General features: G+C 41.0%; 1 protein-coding gene across 16 annotated transcripts in view; it reads left to right on the forward strand.

Moving 5' to 3' along the window:
• Window positions 1-22,179, forward strand: part of klhl13 (kelch-like family member 13) — a 77,710-nt gene that overhangs the window by 231 nt on the left and 55,300 nt on the right. For 2 of the 16 annotated variants that reach the window (XM_077231231.1, XM_077231240.1), the window contains exons 1-2: window positions 417-519; window positions 9,257-9,334. In XM_077231231.1, coding sequence (XP_077087346.1) covers window positions 9,282-9,334 — 53 coding nt within the window. In that variant the 5' untranslated portion in view covers window positions 417-519; window positions 9,257-9,281. Of the gene's footprint in view, window positions 1-150; window positions 520-8,255; window positions 8,425-9,256; window positions 9,347-22,179 lie in introns of those variants that run through there. The other 14 variants (XM_077231230.1, XM_077231238.1, XM_077231241.1 and 11 more) reach the window with 13 other exon arrangements.

A 22,179-nucleotide genomic window follows, 5' to 3' on the forward strand; every position in this document is an offset into this window, starting at 1 on the left:
CGTTGATAATTCATTAACATTCAATACATAATTCAATACATTAACTGAAAACAGTTTTATATATATTGAGGAATGAGGTTTATGAGCATTAAAGACGAATATATATATATATATATATATATATATATATATATTACAGTTGACGAATTTGATATAGAGGTGCCATGTTACATAATATTATCTTGAATTGCTAGTATGATAAACAATACAGTGATGTCATGACTCATGCTGAACAGTTCTCATTTATATTTATACTGCACCGTCCAATTACATCCCAAATGTGGACGAATCGACCAATCGCTACGCGTATCCCTGCGCCATGAACTTCTTTTGGTAACGGAAGTTTTTAGTGTCAAGACTTGATTGACATGGATATAGACCAATCAGCTACGAGTACGGCACGTATTCCCTTGAGTCTTCAGCCAATGAAAAACAGGAGAGGATGGGCTTTGTGAGGTCCATGAGTAGAGTGGATTTGGGGGTTTAAGAAGAAAACAAGGGTAAATTCCAGAGGTTGTGGTAAGTCGAAATGGCTTTTAAAAGTTTATTTGTTTAGTATTCTATTTGGCAAGCTGTCATATCAGTGGCATATGCGTAAAGATACACAACATTCAATACGAAAAGTAGCTTGTTGTCAGCTGAAGCTAAATGTAGCTGAGGCAGAGCCTCGAATAGGGAGCCATGCTTCAGGTTTGGTCCTTTCTTCAAAAGAATTGAGCTATGCTTTCAAGAACGGACAAAACCAGAGGCACGGCTACAGTCACAGCTCCGGTTCTGCCGCTGTACTGGTGTCAGCACGGAAATATGGCTTGTTCTGTGTGCGGTCGGTGTGTTGGTTAGTTCCCACATAAACGTGAGCCGACATGTCGCCAAGACTCTCTTCCACAACCCCAAACTCTGTGTCTGAACTAACAAACAAGTACTAAAAACACAACGCACTGACTAAACGAAGTGTTTCTAACAAATAGTTGTCTACTTTCTGTTCATTTATTGCCACTACGATGATCTAGTTGCTGCTTTGGCAGAACCCCTGCTGTTCTGTCGGAGACGGACAGAGACTGAGAGCTGTTTTCCTTTTGTTTGTGTTGGGCTTCACTTTCTAACACACATTTCCATTTTCTTTGTGCTGTTGCTTTAAACCGACTCACTAAAAGAAAAAGCCCTCTTTGGAAGTTCAGAAATATCAATTAATATCAATTAAAGAGTGTGTATATGATTCAGTATATTATAGCTCAAGTTTATTTTTTATTTTTTTGGTTGTCTACACCAGACCCGAGTCAATATAGCAAACAAACTGAGAAAATAAGGACAATCTAACCAGCAGCTTTTGACTAATTTTAAGAGCTCTAGATACTCAGTCCGGCTGTCAGAGTGTGACTAAAGTTGAGCTCAATTATTAAGAGTGTGATTCAGAGCAGCTGGGGGCTGAAAGGGCCACCATGTGCTCATATGCCATGACAACAGTAACATAATACTAATGGCTAAAAACAAGCCCTTCTACCAGGGGCCTCGGCTGAAACCTTATTTTAGCACATGTCCTGTTGTGTATTGTCCTGGCAGTGTCATTTGTTGCTTTATTTTTTTATTTTTTGCTGTGAGGAAGCACATGGTTTGACATGACTAAAGGACTTAGGTTGTTTTTTTTAACTAAAGCTGTTCAATAGTGTGTATTGTTTATATTTGCCTCCGATGCAAACATATAGCCAGTAATAGAACTATGAATACACATTTATGGGTCCTGTGACTACAGTTCCACTCTGCTTGATGGAGGGAGAGGCACGCTTGTTTTTAAGATCTAGTTACAACCCAAATTCCTTAATGTACTTCCCCTTTTTAAATTTTTTTTTTCTAAATTTAACCTCAATTTCAGCTTTTGAGTCACGCTATCTTTTGTTTCTGAAATAATATGTGGACAGCTATTTTCATCAAGAAGATTATATTATAATCAAGCCTGTGGCTTTTATAAACAGTACTTTACCTATTTAAACACTTCATCGTGTGTTTGTGGAAATGGGCAGCTTCTCTTGTTGGGATCCCAAAAGATAAGAGGGATCATTTAGATTAGAAAGGTGGTGAAAAGACAATGTGAGATGAAGCGTGGAGTTCAACCTGAAATCTCTCTTCTTTCTTAAGATGAGGCTGATGGTGGGTTGTGGTTGTGGGCTGTGATTTAGCACATAGTGTAGTACTGTGTCAGAAACACACATTTTGGTGAGACACACTCTTATAGTGCTTTACATGATTTAGTGCACGTTTTAATAGTTGTATGACCTATTTAAGGATGTATGCTTCATTTATGAAGATAGATCGGCCATGGAAAAGTTTAAAATGGCAGCTTGCTATGCACCAGTATTGATTTTTCATATTGAATTTGACAAGGGTTATAAGGGGTCTGAATCCATGTTTAATCCAGCATTGATTTCCAACCTTACGTTCAATTCTGAATAATGTAACAAACAACACCGTATGAAATAACGTCTAATCAGAGAGAACAGGAGTTGGTCTGGGTGATAATATGCAATGCATAGTTTTTTTCATTTTCCAAGCCGTCAAAAGAGTCATAAATAATCTTATGCCTTTTCCTTTTGACAGTCTAGACAGATTGTTTCAGAGATCAGATGACCTGCAGATTTTAATATTTTAGAAAAGGGTGATTTGATTAATTAAATACTAGTGACTGTGTACTCAATTTACACCAGAGGTTATTTTATCCAGCTTCGAAAGCCTGACACAGTTTTAAATAGCATATTAAAGTGAATGTGACAGAGTCAAACTGTTCTTTCGGGAGCAGTTTCCCGGACAAAGATTAAGCCTAGTCCGACCTAGACTAAAATGACCCTTTAAACCAGATTAACAGAAATCTGCTTTCTCTCTTTTCTGTCATGGTTTTAAATAGTCCTAGACTTAATCTACTCCAGAGTTTAATAAGATGATTTCCTAGAGGAAGACTAGAAGCTCCAGGAGCTTTCCTGGTCCATTCCATGTTTTATACATAAATATCAGATGATGTCACCAACGTCTCCTCACTGACGTCACTCAATTCTAAAACTTAAGGCTTGTTCGACTTGAACCGGCGCTGCACAGACCGATCGGTTGATGACATCAAAGTACCGCGAGAGCGATTAGAGAGCAGACGGCTCCTTATGCTTTTGAATAGCTCTCGCGGTACTTTGATGTCATCAACCGATCGGTCTGTGCAGCGCCGGTTCAAGTCGAACAAGCCTCTTGTCTTCCGCCATCTTGAGTACCTGATTCGGCAAGATCGATACGTCAGTCGCAAAGGAAGTAGAGCTTATTCTGTGGCCGAGCCCGAACTTGTGGGCCGATATTTCCCGTCACTATCCTCGGGCCGGGCCCTTGATCTAGAGATGTGCTCTCCCAATGCAAAAGAGTGCGGCGCGGGACTAGATTTGATGGCGCGGGACTAGATTTGATGGCGAGTGCGAGTGGCAATGCACTCTCTGTGTGTGTGCGCGTTGCAGGGAGAATAAAACGATTCGCGGGACTCCCGCAAACTAGAAATATCTATGAATAAAACATTTAAAAACTAATACATTTTTGCAGGGAAGCAACAAGAACTAAAACAAAATAGAAACGATTTACAGGCCAGAGTTTCCTTTTAAAACACGTTTGCAGCGTTGAGCAATGTAGCCCAAAACAGACATACGTGTTGATTTCTTCAACGCAAAGGCAGTGGCGGATCTTGAAAATTTTACATGGGGGGGCAAAGGGGTGGCAAGAGGTCTTGGCAGGGTGGCAGGGGCAGACGGTGGGAATCCCTATGTGAATTGCTTTAACAAAACAAACACAAAGTATTATTGTTTAATCATGCCCTTACACACTACAAAGGTTTTTAATTCACAACAGGAATAAGCCCAGTGCAGTGTTCAAACAAAACAGAACCGTGCATCTTTTAAAAAGTAAAATTATAACAAGCAAAATGAAAATATAAAAAAACAAAGTACAATAATTGTGTCCAATGACTTTTAGCCTTAATGGTTAGGCTCCAGCTACTTTCTTCAACTACTCTTGCCTGCAAAAGTCAATATGTGAAAACCTCTGGTTATCCTTGTATTAGGGGTGGAACGGTACACAGAAGTCACGGTTCGGTTCATACCTCGGTTCAGACATCACGGTTCGGTACGATTTCGGTACAATGGAGTGAAAAGCAAAACAAAAATGCAGAAGGCATTTTTATAAATGTCTTAAGCCTTGTATTTTTTAAATAAGTTTTATTAATAAAGGCATAGAACCAGTTTATTTGTAGTGCACTGACAATAGTTTTATATAATTTAATTAGTTTATTAATTAAATTAATAAAAAGACAAAGACCTTGCGATATGTTTGGTATATTTGAATGAATTTAAAATTACTTTGCCATATTTCAGATCAATATATTTGTTTTTCTTAATTTTAATTAACCCTAACTTTATTCTCATCTGAATTATAAATAATTGATTTCCGTATAAAATAATACTAGGCTACCATTTGAGTTTCTTTTTTTAATCAATGCAGAATTTGTAATTTAAAAGTACAAGTGTGTGTGTGTGTGTGTGTGTGTGTGTGTGTGTGTGTGTGTGTGTCTGTTCGTCCGTGCGTGCGATTTTGGTTGGGTGATAGTTGTAGGTTAGTTTGACAAGAGAGTGTGACAAAAGCACAATGTTGTGTTTTATTGCGAGTGTACACAAATGTAAACACTTTGCAGTTTGAATTATATGTTTACGGAGTATGTTTTTGTTTCCACTGTTCGATCTCGCTCGCGCCTCTCTCTCTCTCTCTCTCTCTCTCTCACTCACACACACACACACACACACACAATTCGATCGCGCCCGCGCCTCTCCCTCTCTCGCGCACGTACACACAGCATTGTGTTCAGCATTGCAATATTGACATCGCAGTCTGTTCAATATGCTGCGTTCAGACCAAACACGAATTGAGCGAATTTTATCGCTATTTAGAGTTTTATTTATTTTTATACCGTGTATTCTACGTGTAAATTCGAGCACCGAACAATTGGATTTGCTTAGCTAATCAAATGATCGATCTCCTCCTAACTGCACTGTATTGTGTGTTGTAACGTAGGCTAACGGCGACCATCAGTAAACGTTATTGATACAAACAATTTATATTTTTTATTAAGCTGTTCTTGTCTTTACAAAAATCAAAATTAGGCTAATCAAAGGGAAGAGTGCTCTTAGGGAGCGATTTGACCGCTGATTTTGGCTAACGTAAATAATAGACTCGCCTGTTTTTGCTGATGCTGGATCGTCTTTAGCATACACTGCATTCATTAAAAATGAAACTAAGTTAAACGTGTGTTTGACTACACCTGGGAAACTCACTTCACCTTCAGAGGCTCTGGGGCAGCTCAGTCTCTCCAGTCGGGTTGCAGGGCCACCGCACCGCAGCAGACTCGCTGTGTGTGTGTGTGAGTGTGAGAGCCAGACTGAGCGAACGCCGCTCTGCACGTTTGAATCAGGGACATACTAAGTATTTGAGGGATAGGGGGAGGGGCTTTAATAAAAATTAAATTGTTCAATTTTGGTAAATTTATGTTTAGTTCACTGTTTTGAGAAGCTTGCGAGTTGTTTTTACAAGTACATTTTTTGGATCATCAAAGTTAGGGGGGCAGCTGGGGGGGGCAAGGCTCTAGAGTGGGGGGGCACCTGCCCCCCCTTGCCCCCCTGTAGATCCGCCCCTGCGCAAAGGCCAATCAGAAGCATTTAAGATAAACTCCCCTCACTGCTCAAAACCTCTATGCTCAAAACTGACTTTTTGTTTAAAGCTCTGTATGCTGACAAATCCTCTAATTGTAACAAACAAAGTGTATATATTATGAAAGATTCATTTTGCCGTCAGCTTAATTGATATTAACAGAGATGTGAGATCGCGATTAACTGATGTCAGGTTTTTAGGAATTATTAAGGGAGCGCACTATGCGCGCATTCAGTCAAAATCCTGGATTAAAATATATCCACCATCTGCTTTTGAAGAAATGTCGTATCGTGCATTCTATCAGTTGCAGTTCTGGCGCCTCCGTCTCAGCATAGGCTACAACGCGACGTATATTCACATCAAATGTTAACGCAAAGGAACGGGACAATGCAGTTCAAATAAGTTCATTATTTGCATGTGCTAACAAGTCATTCACGTGTTGATGCGCGGTTCTAACGAGCGCTTTTCTGAGCGCGTACACCCGAAGCGCACGCGCACTAAGCCTGTCTAACAACAGCGACAGGTTACTGAACGAAGTTATTTTTCTAGTCTTATTGCGCGAATACTGTCAAATACACACAGGGTTTACATAAACAAAGTTGGTTATGTATAAAGTGAAACAAACAGAGAAAATCTGCTTCCTAGCTAATGCCGTCAGTATTGTAGACAGTACCCGGCAGGTACTCAAGATGGCGGCAGTCAACTGGAAAAAGAGCGGATGACGTAAGAGATCATGTGACTGATATCCATGTATAGGCATCCTCTGTCATTCCAAATTAATACAGTTGGTTATAAATGAATCTTGTTTATTTTAGTTCAGGACTCCATAGTCCAGGGGCCTGTACCATGATGGTAGTTGAACAAACTCAGGGTTACAGGATTAGTTAGAGTTGACAAAACCAAACCAATCCAACCAGGCTTTGTTGGTACCATGATGCTGATCATCAACTTTGTCTGTCAACTCAGGCTTTGATCCTGAGTTTAGGAGTTTAAGTGTGACATCAGTAGCGAACAGCCAATCACATGTTGAGAAAAAGTGAAACTGAGATTAATTTCTCGCGAGAGAAGCAGCGCAATTCACTTATTAAATAAAAGTATGAAAATAGTAAGAATTTAAACAAATTTACACAGCAAGAAGAAAACAGCTGTCTATGAAAGAGGACAACTAAAAGAAAAAGTCTTGCTACTGTATATCAGTGCAAGTAAAAGTTGTGAAGTTATTTTATACAGCTGATAAAGGTATAGAGAGAATGGAACATTTAAGCTCACATGTAGTCATTTTATAGCTTCATCTATTGATGCTAAAGCGTATTTATATTACCTTTTATATATTTATTAATTTAAACTGCCTAATAATAATTGATGAACTAAAATTGTACCTGTGTGATTGATAAAGGGTATAATAATTACATAAATAATATCTAAATCATACACATTTATTATTCTAAATAATCATCACTAAAAACCAGACGATTTTGTCTTTAAAAATCATTTGCTAAGTAGTGACCTTTAATTTGGATTAGAAACAGGTGGAGTCACTTTATCGCATCAGACATGTGTCACTTTGCTCACAGCTGATTGGTCAAAGTTCAGTTTGCAACCTCTTACCTAGAACACAACCTGCCCCGGACCAGGTTAGCCGTGGAGCGTAAGTTACTATGGCGATGAACACTGCTAAAAGCCAAACCACTTTCATGGTCCCTAAAACCCAGGGTTGACGCAAACTGAACTGAAACATAGCTGGCTAGCCACCTAAACCGGCTTCATGGTATAGGCCCCAGGTTTTAGTAATCTGTACTTAATCGGTGTTTCAGAAATACTTTTTTTTAAACAATGATTATCTATTCTAAAGCCTACTCCTGTTTTACTTTAAACCCTGTCCTGGGGGAACCGTCCAGTCTATAAGGAGACATACTAAACTCAAACATCTCGTAGTGTAGTAAGGTGCAGATTGTTTGGCACAGCTTTTCCTTGTTCTTCTTTGACCTGTGTCTGTTGCTAAGACACAGTGGTTGCCACGGCAATGAACAGAACTGAAGTGCTGAAATTCTTTCCATGGTGCGGTGCCTTCAAAAGTGTTCATCCTTGTGGCCCGGACAGGGTGACTTATTTACTCTAACATGCTTCAGGGAATCTGGAACACCAAATGTGAATTGAACAGATGCCACTAGTGTTCAGTGATAGAAGGAAGATGGTGTTTTGCTGCTTTTTTTCATGTATAAGTGTCTATTTTGCAAGCTCATAAATCATTGAGGTTTCTAGAGCAGGTCTGACATGTGGAAAATGTTCAGTTCCTTTACACACCTTTGAGTTGTGTAGTACAGATTCCAGGTAGGCTACAGGTTGCCGTAGATTTTTCAACTTGAATAGCGTTCCTTGTTAAAAAAATGTTTGTGATTTGGTTTGACTCAACTGCTATTGATGGATCTCAGTGACGGACATGCACAAACACAGCAAGGAACTAATTTAGCAGGGTTTTATGAGCCCACAAAAGATCCTCTTCTGCTGCCTTTAGTCTGACCACACATGTTTTCTTACAGCGGTTTGCTTCTTGGCCCTTGAGCTTCACCTTCTCGTTGAGTAAAGCTGTTAAACAACACTCCAGCTGGTCACTGATGGTGTCGGAGGATGAGATGCTCACAGCTGTAGTGAGTGTGTCTGCACAGAGGTTGCATTCAGCATCTGCTGCTCAGCTTTGTTTCTTTATCTGTGAGTTGAGAGAGGACTGTGTGAAGTGGCTGATGTTGATGATGATGTTATTATGTGATGATTTTCTTTTCTTTCTCCTGATCAGATGGGAGGGGGGAGACAACGCCCCAAAATATGAGCAGCTTAATATTAATAGAAATGCCATTTGCTGTTCTGCCATAAATACTCACAGAGACAGAGGCAATAATGGGAATGGGGAATGGCTAAAATGGAAAAATGGATTATTCATTTTAAAATTGGCTAAGGATTGCATTTAATAGTGTTTAATTATTAGGGCTGCCCCTGACTGAAGATTTTTCTAGTCCACTAGTAGTTGTTCATTTAAGCCATTAGTCGACTAGTCGCACATTTAGGCCTACATAAATTTAATTTATATACATTTTCAGTATTACTTAAATATATACTGAGGAGAATACTAAACCATAATGAGCGTTTAATAGACTATATATAGGCGTAATGCTCAAGCACACGCATATAAAGCTTGCCGCAAAGCATTGGCAAAAGTAATGATTATGAATGTGTTGGAAAAAATTGCATGGAGACATTTTAATTATTTATTAATAAGCTACTGTTTTCTGAGTTGGTGTCGGCTGCAAAGTTGATGATGTGGATTCGCCGATAAGCAGAGAGTATTTCTTTTCGATTTGAATTGGTTAATTTAAAATACATTTCAAGCTTTCTATAGATATATTTCTCATGTCTGAGGCAAGTAGCCTGTATGCTGAGTTTCGGTTAATTTGTCTATTACAAATTCTATTAAACTAGATTTTGTCCTTGTCTTGGTTATTTCCATAACTCATGATGTTCTTGTCATTCTGCTGATGTTTCAAAGGTGTTCCGGGGTTTTGTGCCTGGGCATGGACCACCCTGTGCATAGAGGAGACACCATGTCCATCGGACTACACGACAGGTACTGTGCAATGTATGTCATTTTTTTTTCTTCTACACACACACACACACACACACACACACACACACACACACACACACACACACACACACACACACACACACACACACACACACACACACACACACACACACACACTCCCTCCCTCAGTCTCCCCTGTACAGAGACACATGAGTTCTCTCCTGCCTGGAGAGAGAGTAAATCTGTAGATCTGTTTCTGTTATGAACACATTATACACACGTTCTGAAGTGTCTCAATTCTCTCTCGCTCTCACACACACCTCCACCAGTCTAATGTGAGCTGTCATCATGGAGGACATTGCTAAAACTGTGACATCCGTCCTGCTGTGTGTGTGTGTTATACAGTCGTCTCAGGGGGTTCAGACTGAACTTTTTCTTTTTGTTTAAGATTCTATAATATAGACTAGTTCTGTGTTGTTGACGTCACGTTCCGGTACTAAGCTACCTGATTCCTCACCTTAACTGTGCCCTTCAGTCAGCTTTAAATGCTGTGTGTTCACGCACTAGGGGTGCAGTGGTTCAAGTTTGTCTTTGTATCTCTATTCTGTCGTGACAGTTTCAGTTCACACTATTAGGGAGGCACGATTTGGAATCAGTTGAAGCCAATACCAACAACTGTTATTTTAATATGATCTGGTTACTGACATACATTTTCAAAAAGACGTCGCTTTTTTCCAGAGTGGTTCAAGTGTTTTTTTCTTCTAAATCCAATCAGTGTGGAAGCCCATTTTTCCTTAGTAAATACAAATAAAATGTAATTGTGATTTATATATTTGACTATTGCAATTTTCTAATTATTTTCTAATTTCTAATAATTGCAACTTTATTATATCTTGCATTATGACTTTACTCGCAATGTGATTTTATTTCTTAGTATAAAGTTTCTATTTCAATATTTTAATGTTGAGGCTGCCTAAAACGGGCTTCCATAAATCAGAAATACTCTCTGCCCGTTAATCATTTTGCACGGTCACGTTTGATGACATCCAATAGAGTGCTGCAGCAATGAGTCCTAAAACCTGGAAATGAGTTTGCATTTTTCACTTCCACTTCCATTGTCCCGAAGTCAATGAGTTTTTTGAATGGATATTTGGTTAAATCCCTGAAATAAGGTCTGTGGTTAACACAAGCTCAAGATATTTTTAGTTTTATTCTATAATATAAAATAAATAATTCACTACTCATGAGTCGTGGTTCTTTTACATGTCTTTAAAAAGAAGGTAGCTAAATGAGGCTGTAGTTGCTGTCGGGAACATTAAATGTCATCACACCAAACAGAAAAACTCTCTCACTAGTCAGCTTTTACAGCCTTGTTGTGTTTATATTTGCATTCTTGCAACTCAAATTTTCAAAATTTTCTGCTCTAATCCAAAAACGATTGGAAAAATCCTATTTTTATCAAAGGAACAAGGGTGATGCTTACTTCCGAGTTGACTTATAAACAAACTCTATTTTCTGACGTGCATTTGAAATTTTGAAGCTGTAAGAGCTGTCTGTAAGCAATATGCTCTTGTTTTTGGATTTATCTTTAGAGTGTGTGATGCTGCACCTCCAAAACTGCTATTTATTCTGTTATTAATCTTATCGTGAGTGACAAATATATCAAATAGGTTTGTCACAGACTAGTGCTGAGAAAGGGCATATGTGCACAATTGTTTCTATCACACTCTTCTGTTACATTAAGGAGACTATTTAGATTTGTATTTGTATCTTTGTTGTTTAATTCATTCTTACATCCATTTACAATCTAGTTGGCTCAGCTATACTAGGGGTGGGTGATATGACCAACATCTAATATCATGATATGAGTAGTTTTATTTCAAGATAACAATATATATATCATGACACGATATAGATATAATGAAATAGACCTACCTGAAAAACTTAAAGGTGGGTTTTCAAAGTAATGCCATAGAAGAACCATTTCTTAATACCCTTAGAACCTTTCAATGAACAGTTCTTAAAAGATTCGTGTTTTTGTAATGTGAAAAACATTTATAATAATCTAAAGAACCTTTTTTCATTATTAAGAACCTTTTGTTCAATGGAATACGGGCAATTTAAACCCATGGCACCCAAAAGAATTTAGTTCAAAGAACTCCATACTCACACTCTTTATAAGCAGCGGCTTTATGTGCGTGCGTTTTGAAACCATCTCTTAGTGTGCACCGCACATATACTGAAATGAGTTTGCTTTCGCTGCTTATTGCTCTTGAGCTGTTTAAAATCACTTTTTTTTTTTAAAACAGCAAGGCTTAATAATGCATTCAAATGATAAGCTTTCGTGATGGCGCAGCACGGCCTCAAAATCTCTTCCGGTTTATCGTGACTACTGGTATATCGCCTACCCATAAGCTTTACAGATAAATGCTTTTGAAAATAGGCATTTTAGGACATGAGGTCAATTCAGGTATAAAAGCATATCAGTCGAGGGTTTTTTTTCACTCCAGATATACACAAATGACATTTTTAAACTCTCACTAACTAACTATGTGGTGAGTGTGTTATACTAACTCACTGGCTAGTTCTCACTCACAGAGATGATTGTGTGTCAAGGCGGCAGATGACTGAGATTTGTGTTCTCTACAGTCATGCCTGATTGTTTGCTGTCTGTGATGTGTAAATCACAGCAGAATTACACCATGAGTTCAGATCACTATAAACACTAAACACTCAATTAAACAGCACAGCTCCTGAAGTGAGCGCAGCATGTTGGCTGGATTCTTCTATATTGTACAGGACAACAAAGGCAACTGTGAATTTCATCAATCTGAGCCGACCTGCCGCCTGCTGAAATGTTACACGCACTGGCTTCGTTTTGTGTCTTTAGATGTCTAGTTGGCACTTAAGGGCCGAGCGTGTGGGCATAGGATTTGTGATGACTCAGACCCTTGAGATCATCGGACTAAGATTCAGTCAGCTGGTGTGTAGGACAGTATTGACAGGGCTATTTCTGTGTCTGTTGGAGGGATGATTTATTTTTTTAAGACATGTACAGTGGCCCCAAAACGATTTGGTTGCTTAAGCTACATTTTAACGCATGTCTTTGCATTCTATAACAAAATAGTATTGACGTTTATTGTAAAGAATTTTTAATTTTTTTTATTCAGCTAGGACACATTAAATTGATCAAAATTAAATTTTCAACATTGCTGATAATAAATGTTTCTTAACCCCTTAAGCCCTGAGGGCATTTTTAGAGTTGTTTTTTTCTGAGTGACACTAAAAACTAAAGACGCATAACTCCAAAACTATAGCAAGGAGAGTCAAAGGGTGGGTATCATTTGATAGAACACTTTTTAAAGTTTTAGAAAATATACATTGCATTACATTTGGACATTGTAATGCTGAGAAACTGCTTATAAAAGACAATATATAAATTTATATATTTTTAATTTTGCATATTTTTTTCTTATTTGACATGGAATAACTCAGGAAGGAAATAAGGTATTTTTTGGTGTCCCTCTACACGTGAGCTGCATCTGGATCAAATTTTGTAGTGATTGCATAAAGTTATCAAAAGTTACAGCATTTCGAACCAATATTACCGTAACCTTTTTGTTCAATCCTTGACACCCCCTAATGGGCACTTTTAAAATTGTTCCCCCATGAGAAATATCTATTGTTCAACACAATAGATTTGTTCATTTTGGGCTCATTTAATTGTAATAATATGCTGTATAAAATGATGTGCCATTTTCAACGAATTGTGAATGTTTCATGATCTGTATGATGTTTTTCCCGGTGGCGGTACATTTCAGGTTGAAGGGGTTAAGCACCAAATCAGCATATCAGAATGATTTCTGAAGGACCATGTGACACTGAAGACTGGAGTATTGATGCTGAAAATACAGCTTTGCCAAAAATAGAAAACTAAATTAGCTCAATAATTAGAGTAGGTAAATTACTTGAGTAGGGTCGAACACAGCACAATATAGTGGTGCAGGTATGACTTTACTTTGTGACCAATCAGCAATTAGCATCACACTGGTTCCCTCACAAAGTAAAGTCATACCTGTACCACTATATTGTGCTGGGTTCGACCCTACTCTAAAGTAATTTAGCTACACTAATTATTGAGCTAATTTAGTTCCCCCAAAAGGCATTCCTAGAACTTAAATCGCTCACAGTTCCTCTGGTGCGAACACGCTAAAAAGCGGCTACTTGCGTGGCATGAACTCAAAATCATGAACATAGACGTGATTCTTACCAACCGTGGTTACAGTGAAACAAAACTTGACCAAGACACATGGCAAACATGAGGGCTTAAATACACACAAGACTAATGACAAGACAAGGGACACCTGTAAATAATGAACCAATGACAACATGACACATCAGACAAGGGAACACATGGCAGGATCACATGACTTGAACAGGGTATTACATGACAGACATGAAACAGGAACATGAAACATAACCAAATCGTGACACACCATCACTAAGCAATTTAAACAACTTTTTCAGTTTTTACCCAAAGACATTTTCCCAGAAAGATTAAGTTAAAATAGTTTGTAAGAGCACAATTATAAGCATAATGAGGCTTTAAAAGCGGACTGAGTTTACCTGTTCGGTTTGATGACGTTTAATCTCCTCGACAGCCTCTGGTGTCACATTTAGCCTTATTTGCAACTGCCTTTTTCAAGACGCATAACCGATTCAAAAAATCACGAGAGGGCTAATATTGATGTTTTTTATGTCATAAATTAAAACGTGAATGTGTCTTGAGCTTGTGTTCACCACAAACTTTATTTCAGCTATTTAACCAAAACCTATTAAAAAAAACCATTGACTTCGTGGCGATGGAACCGGAAGTGCTAAAATGGTAACTCACTTCTGCGTTTTGGCCTACAAATTGATGTCATACCTGCACCACTCTATAGGACCAACTAGTGGCGTAAACGTACGCTGATTGGCCGAACGCATGCTAAACACCAGCACCTGCCATTTAAAAATAAAAGCTGTGTACACACACAGATTATAGCCTTTATATTTACTCCACAAACTAACTCTACAAACATGGAAAAAAGTGATAGATGGACCTCTCAACCTAAGTGACTTTGACTTTGAAGGGACCTTGCCAAACATGATTATGCATTTCTGCTCAGCATGCGACACTGGACATCAACCACACGGCAAATCGCTTTTTTTCATATACTGTCTACTTTCCTTAACAGTACTATTTCTAATAACTTATTTGAGAGGACACAGATCATAAACTAATGGCGGTGCGGATGCAACCAGGAAAATCTAGGGGAACATTTAGTTATCTGGGAACCACCCTGGTGGCTAGTTCCTATAAGTTCCTAGAATTACCCGTTGCGAAAGGGGCTACTTTCCCCCTCTATAGCCATTGCCATCGCTTGCTGTGGCTCTTTTCATCCACTCACTTATTTCACTCATACTTAATTTCTTCCTAGCCTTTCATTTAATCTATAGTTGTCCCTTCCTGCCTTGTCATCTATTTTTTCTGCGCTTCCTTATGTGCTTAATCAAGTGAGTGTCTCTCTCTCTCTCCCTCTCTCTCTCTCTCACTCTCTCTCACTCTCTCTCACTCTCTCTCTCTCTCTCTCTCTCGCTCTCTCGCTCTCTCTGCTACTCTTACTGAAATGCTTTGAAAATTAAAAATTAAAAATGCGGATTATTTGTGGATTTCTTTAAGCTTTTCCAAAAATACTTTGCTAGATCATACAGCCTCCAAACGCTCTTCAGATCAAAACCTTCATGACGTGCTGATCGTCTAGTGGCCATTATTCCCGCTTCTCTCCCTTCATCCCTTTTTGTACATAAAGACCAGGCTTGTTTCAGATGTAAGTCTTGTTATATGAGGTTTTGTGTAATTTCTGCATATCATAACTAAATGTATGAAGTCAGTAAGATTCAACAATTTCCATTTAAAAAAATGACAGTTATCATGGTAAATACACAATACTAACAAGAACTGTTAATGAAACAGCTCCTGGTGAATAGAATGAAAATCATACCTGCATGTAAATCCTTCTCAGCTAACACGTGATTTATTGGTATTTTACTTTTATTTCGTGACTTATTAATTTACATTGTAACGACGTTGCATGCTCGTAGTTTCTTTTGCATTTTATACAGTGAAGCGATACACAGCGCGCGCCCGCGCATTTGCGCGTGCAATTGAAGAGTGCGCGCTACGAGCACAGTATTACGGCTGACAGGACAGTAAAGTCCGTTTCCCTTTCGAGAGGTCTCTCCTATTGCGTAAGTAGCTTACGCTTTGGGAAAACTCCTTTTCTCGAGAATATTGAAGTCTTTATGTAAAACGCATTGCAGCTGCACAGCAGACAGCAATGAGCGAAGGAGCTCGGTCATTGGCTGTGCTGCGGCAACTTTCTCCAACCAATGACGGGGCGACTCTGAATGCGCGACCAATGAGCGCGCCTCGCGCCCGCGCGCGTCAGAGCACGCCAAGGCAGGCGTGGCCAAGAGCTATATATTGGGCGCCCCGTCATGAGAGTTCTTTAGATTTAATCTCCTTCAGCGAACACCTTCTTCGCTGAATCCTCCGGATTATTGAAAGCCTTCGCCGCCGTGGAAAAGCATACCAGCGGGATTGCTACGAGGACGTCGGCATCTTCAGCCGCCTTCGAACGCCATCCTACTGAGCCATCCGACACGCTACACGCAAGTATTTACATCTGTTCGCCCCGCGACATTTGTAAAAGAGCAAATTTCTGAGGCGTTGTTTCAAATGCTTTCCTGCGCGTCGTGCAGAGACCTTCTTCCGGACGGGGATCGTCACATCATCTGCGCTCGCTGCCTGGGCCGGGACCACGCAGAAGCTGCTTTGACCAAGGGCGGATGCCCGGAATGTGACGACCTGGGTCTCTCTGCACTGCGGGCTCGCTTCGCCACTTTCGCCGCGAGCTAGCCCATCGCCGACACCCCTCTGTTTGAGCAGCGTGTTAAGAAAAAGCGCCGCTCACAGAGGCTTCCTGAACCTCAGCTCAGTGACGTCACGCCGAGCCAGTCTCCGCGTGCTTCACCGCCGCTCTTGTCTTCCCCACCGCCGGTTCAGTTCACTCAGCCCGCCCCTCGAGGAGGACGTGGCCAATCATCTCTGCCCGCCCTCCACCACAGGGTGGAAAGCCAAGGCTTCCCACCCCTCGAAGCCCTGCCCAACTACTTCGGCTCTCGCTGGTCCCGCCACGCCGCCGCCGGCCAAGCTGCGTCAGTGCTTCACTCAATGGCGGTACTTCAAGTGTTCCAAGCCAAGCTTCTCCGCTCCCTGGACGAGTCTGGCCCCGAACCCGGAGCCTTCAAGGACCTACGCAGCGCGACTGACATAGCCCTGCGAGCCACGAAGGCCACCGCCGAGTCTATTGGCCGCGCCATGGCTAATTTGACTGTTCTCGAAGCGCCATTTGTGGCTGACTCTGACGGAGATGAAGGACGCGGATAAGGCCCCGTTTCTCGACGCGCCTATCTCCACCAGCGGGCTGTTTGGACCGGCAGTTAAAGGTTTCGCCGAACGCTTCACTGAGGCCCAGAATGCTTCACAAGCTATGCGCCATTTCCTGCCTAAACGCTCCAGCTCATCACAGAGCAGACAGAGGCCGCCACCGCCGCAGCGGGCTAGAGCAGCCCCCACCGCCTCTCAGCCGCGCCTCAGACTGACGCTCGACGCCGCTCGCGCTCCCACAACCGCAAGCCGCCTCCTGAGCGACGGGGTCCTCGGCCCAAGATTGTGCTGAACCCTGAGCCTCGAAAGCCTTTCTAGCCACAGGAATGAGAAGAGAGAGTGCGTGTCTCGCAAAAGCCGGACCACTCTCTCTGCAAAATCTCAAACATTACCCAGTCCCCGTACAGGCGGCTGGAAATGTCTATACAGCAGTCAATGGGCCAGTCACAGAGCTCGCTCGCCTGCAAACAAACGCCGTTTTTACGGCGACACACAGAAAACACAAAAAGGATCTTTTTTTGTGACTCTTTTTGTGACTCTTTTTTTTTTTTCTCCGCCCCATCCTAGATCTCAGACACCTGAACAAAGCACTAATGATTCGCTTGTTCAGAATGTTAACAACCAAACATATCCTTGCGCAAATACGCCCAGGAGATTGGTTTCTCTCAGTGGATCTGAAAGATGCTTACTTTCACATTCCAATAGCGCCTCATCACAGGCCTTTTCTGAGATTCGCTTTCGAGGGACAGTCTTACCAGTACACAGTACTTCCGTTCGGCCTGTCCCTGGCTCCCCGTACATTCACGAAATGTATGGATGCAGCACTTTCCCCCTTGAGACGAAGGGGAGTGCGAATACTGAATTATCTCGACGATTGGCTGGTCCTAGCACAATCAGAGAGTCAGTTAATAACACACAGATCTTGGATTATCAGCCATCTAGAATGCCTGGGTCTAAGAATCAATTTTACAAAAAGTATACTATCTCCCAGCCAGAAGATTTCTTTCCTGGGAATAGTTCTAGACTAGATGTAAATGACAGCTCGTCTCTCATCAGAGCGCGCGCTCACCATCCGGCGCCTTGCAACATCATTCAGGGCGGGCGCGCGCGCCCCCGTCAAGCGGTTTCAGAGGATGCTGGGTCTCATGGCCTCAGCATCGGCCGTACTCCAGCTAGGATTGTTGCATATGCGTCCTCTCCAACGCTGGCTCAAGAGCCGCGTCCCTGCTCACGCGTGGCGTTCGGGCCACCTTTTAATCAGAGCGAACCACGGCTGTATAAAAGCCCTGACGCACTGGAAAGCCGCCGACTGGTACCAGTCAGTGTTAATTTTGTCAGCAAATTTTGATTTAGTTTTAGTCTTAGTCTTTTGACTAAAATGCCATTTAGTTTTAGTCATATTTTAGTCATCTGAATTGTTTTAGTTTTAGTCTAGTTTTAGTCGACGAAATACAATAACATTTTAGTCGACTAAATCTACAGTAGATTTAGTCGACTAAAATATAATGGGTTTAGTTCAATTGTAATGCATTAATTTAGAATTTCTCTAAAATTTCCAAACCCATATACTCCCGGAGAAAACATCTATTAACCTATTAATATGAATGATTTTTAAGTTTGAACATGCAATACAGATACAGATTTAACTGCTGTTACTTAAAAAATATCTTAAAATGAAATAAAACCACTTTTCCTAAAGTACAACACAGTCTTCTTTACAATGAATGATATATTCATTCCTTATAACTACTTACACATCATTCTTTATTCTTTCAAGCAGACATATTTATTTGTATGAATTAAATATAATTAATCCTTATTAAAGCTATTAACAAACAGTGAATGCTTTTCTCTTTTTCTTTTGTTGCTTGATCAAAATTAAGGACACGGACCGCATTAGGTTTATTGCCACTGTCACTTTAAGACGTCGGATCATGTCCAATGACATGCGGATACAATTTGCACTGATGCACATCCGACACACTCACAGTTTAAGACATAACCAGCATAGTTTACATGAATACTCTCCAAAAAGGACATTTAGACATACTGTTGTGTATTCTACTCATTCTCCCAGACGTTCACATTTTTTAACGTTTTATGACCGCGGGGTAGATCACGTTACAGTAGCCTACAAATGTGCGCATCTACCACACACGCAGGACATCAGTTCTGACGGATCGCTTCCCAAATCGTCACTATCTAACATTTTCGTCTAGTTTTTATTCGTTGACGAAAATGTCAATAGATTTTCGTCATAGTCTTTGTCATTCAAAACTAGGTTTTATTTAGTTATCGTCTCGTTTTCGTCTGTGAAAAAATGTCGTTGACGAATAATTTTCGTCGTTATTTTCGTCAACGAAATTAACACTGGTACCAGTCAGGCGTGAGTCTGGGTGTGAACACAAGGAGAAAGATGATCACAACAGATGCCTCCAAAATAGGTTTGGGGGGCCCTTTACGAGGGCAGGCCTGTCTCCGGCTTTTGGTCAAACCCGGAGAAGCGCCTACACATAAACTGTCTGGAGATGAAAGCGGTCGCTTTGGCTCTCAGAGCCCTGCTTCCACATCTAAAAAACGAACACGTCCTGGTCCGAACGGACAACATGACGGTAGTGTCGTACATAAATCGCCAGGGTGGACTCAGGTCGAGCTCCATGCATTCAATGGCCAGGAGACTCATCTTATAGTCCCAGCACAACTTGCGCTCGCTGAGAGCAGCGCATGTGCCAGGCGCGCTGAACCAAGGGGCAGACATGCTATCCAGAGACAAGATTCTCCCAGGAGAATGGGCTCTCAACCCGCTGACGATTCAGTGGTTATGGAAAATCTTTGGCGAGGCGGAGGTCGACCTCTTCGCCTCCAAGGAGAATGCACACTGCTCTCTTTTCTTCACGAAAAGCACGGACGCGCTCGCCCAGAGCTGGCCGAGCCGCCCCTTATATGCTTTTCCCCCGATCGAGATGCTGCCACAGGTCATCAGTCGGGTCAGAGAGGAGAAAAACGCAGTGCTCCTGATAGCCCCACTCTGGAAGAACCAAACATGGTTTCCAGAATTGATGCAAATGCAATCTGCACCACGGCCGATTCCACTGAGGCCAGACCTCCTCAGTCAGGCCAGCGGGATGATATTTCATCCCCGCCCCGATCTGTGGGCCCTTCATGCATGGCCCCTCAACGGGTTCCCAGGAACCTCACGAGTGGAGCGCTAAGAACCATCGCTGAGGCGCGGGCGCCCTCCACGAGACGCTTATATGCCCAGAAATGGAAAGTGTTCAGTGACTGGTGTAACGCCTAGGGCCTGAACCCTGAAACATGCGAGATTACGAACGTACTCGCTTTTCTACAAGGGCTTCTGGAGGCGGGCCGCTCCCCCTCCACGCTCAAAGTATATGTGGCGGCCATCACAGCGTCACACGACCCTGTGATGGAACGTCCATTGGGACGAAACGACCTAATTACTCGGTTACTAACGTAACCTCGGTTCCCTGAGAGGAGGGAACGAGTATTGCGTAAGCTGCCGTGCTTGTGCTTGGTTAGTTCGCTTCAGTCGTTTTAACCTAAAGAACTCTCATGACAGGGTGCCCAATATATAGCTCTTGGCCACGCCCGTCTTGGCGGGCTCTGACACGCGCGGGCGCGAGGCGCGCTCATTGGTCGCGCATTCAGAGTCGCCCCGTCATTGGTTCGAGCAAGTTGCCGCAGCACAGCCAATGACCGAGCTCCTTCGCTCATTGCTGTCTGCTGTGCAGCTGCAATGCGTTTTACATAAAGACTTCAGTATTCTCAAGAAAAGGAGTTTTCCCATAGCGTAAGCTACTTACGCAATACTCGTTCCCTCCTCTCAGTGAACCTAGGTTACGTTAGTAACCGAGTCGTTTTCTGAGGTGAAAGACTTTTTATTTCAGCATACACCTACGTCACTGCCTGGTATGTCATATTGTGCTGGGTTTTCTGAAGTAGTCGTGATTCGCCTCTCATAACATAAATGCTCTAAACACACACGCAGAGTGGATTTTCTTTTGTAATCGCGGCATTGAACGATTACGTAATCGTGGCATCCGTAATCGTAATCGCAATTAGAAATTCAATTAATTTTGCAGCCCTAATATAATGAATCTTTTCTAAACCAGTTTGAAACTTTTCAAGAAAAACCTTTTACGTAGGATATGAAATGCTTCATAAAATTAGTATATGTACACTACAGTATTGTGGACGGGGAGACTGTTCTGTGCCTCTTAAAAAGAAAATGTTTTTTTTGTTATTTTGGCAAGTTGTAGTTTGGTTTTGATCCAATAAATTTCTTGTCTTTATTTGTCTTCATTCTGGTTTTGAGGACGGTTGTTTTCAGTGTCTTGCTCATTAATTTATAGTACCTTCTCAGAGGGGAACAGAATATGACGCAGTTTACACATATGACTGTATTAGCTCTGAACCAACGTGTTTGATAACAAAAATGATTACATAAACACATCACCATCTTAAATGCTATTCTTTTGGATTTTGAATATTGAAAGAAACACATCACCATCTTAAATGCTATTCCTTGTGGATTTTGAATATTGAAATAAGTCTATCATGGTTTCAACATAAATATTAAGCAGCACAACTGTTTTCAACATTGATAATAATGAGATTAAATGTTTCTTGAGCATCAAATCAGCATATTAGAATGATTTCTGAAGGATCATGTTGTTGTTGTATGTTTAAGTTAATATTTTAAATTGTAATATTTCACATTATTACTGTTATGCTGTATTTTTGAAAACTTCAGTAGAGATGTTTCTCTTGTTTTTATTCCGCCTTTTGTTCTCGCTGAGCAGCGTGTTCTTTGAAATGTTCTCCGCTTGAGCCCACACAGTTATTGAAACTCACTGTTTGAGTATGTAGCACAGATGCTTTCACTGTGATGAGTGATTTTACATTTAAAAGCATTTTTATGCCAATTATCTCTGCTGTGCCATTTATTATTTCTATTTTTCAGTCAAGGAAACCCTGCTCTTTTTTTCTAGGAAATATGTTTGTATGAGACAAGTCTCTAGTTAAGGAAACTCTAGCTAGTCAAAAAAATAAAATTATATGAATATATGGGATTTTACATTTGCCAGTAAATATATATTACTTTTTTATTATTGTTGTTGTCCTTATAATAATAATTAGTAGTAGTTATTTCCATCACAGTTGCCCGAATTAGTTGTACCTTTAACTTTCCTACATAGTGGAAAAGATTCCTCTATCAGTATCCAAGCCAGAGTCCTGCACGTGGTCATGGGTGAACCGCTAATATTTGATGAAATGGGTGGAATAACATTTACGCTGTCATTTGCGGTGCGGGTCGAGAATCAATAGGCACGGGGGGACTTGCGGGTCCAATAGCCAAGACTATTTCGAC

This window comes from Siphateles boraxobius, unplaced genomic scaffold (assembly GCF_051911475.1).
Source record: "Siphateles boraxobius isolate OS27281-9 unplaced genomic scaffold, OSU_SipBor_1 16, whole genome shotgun sequence".
In the NCBI taxonomy this organism is placed as follows: domain Eukaryota; kingdom Metazoa; phylum Chordata; class Actinopteri; order Cypriniformes; family Leuciscidae; genus Siphateles; species Siphateles boraxobius.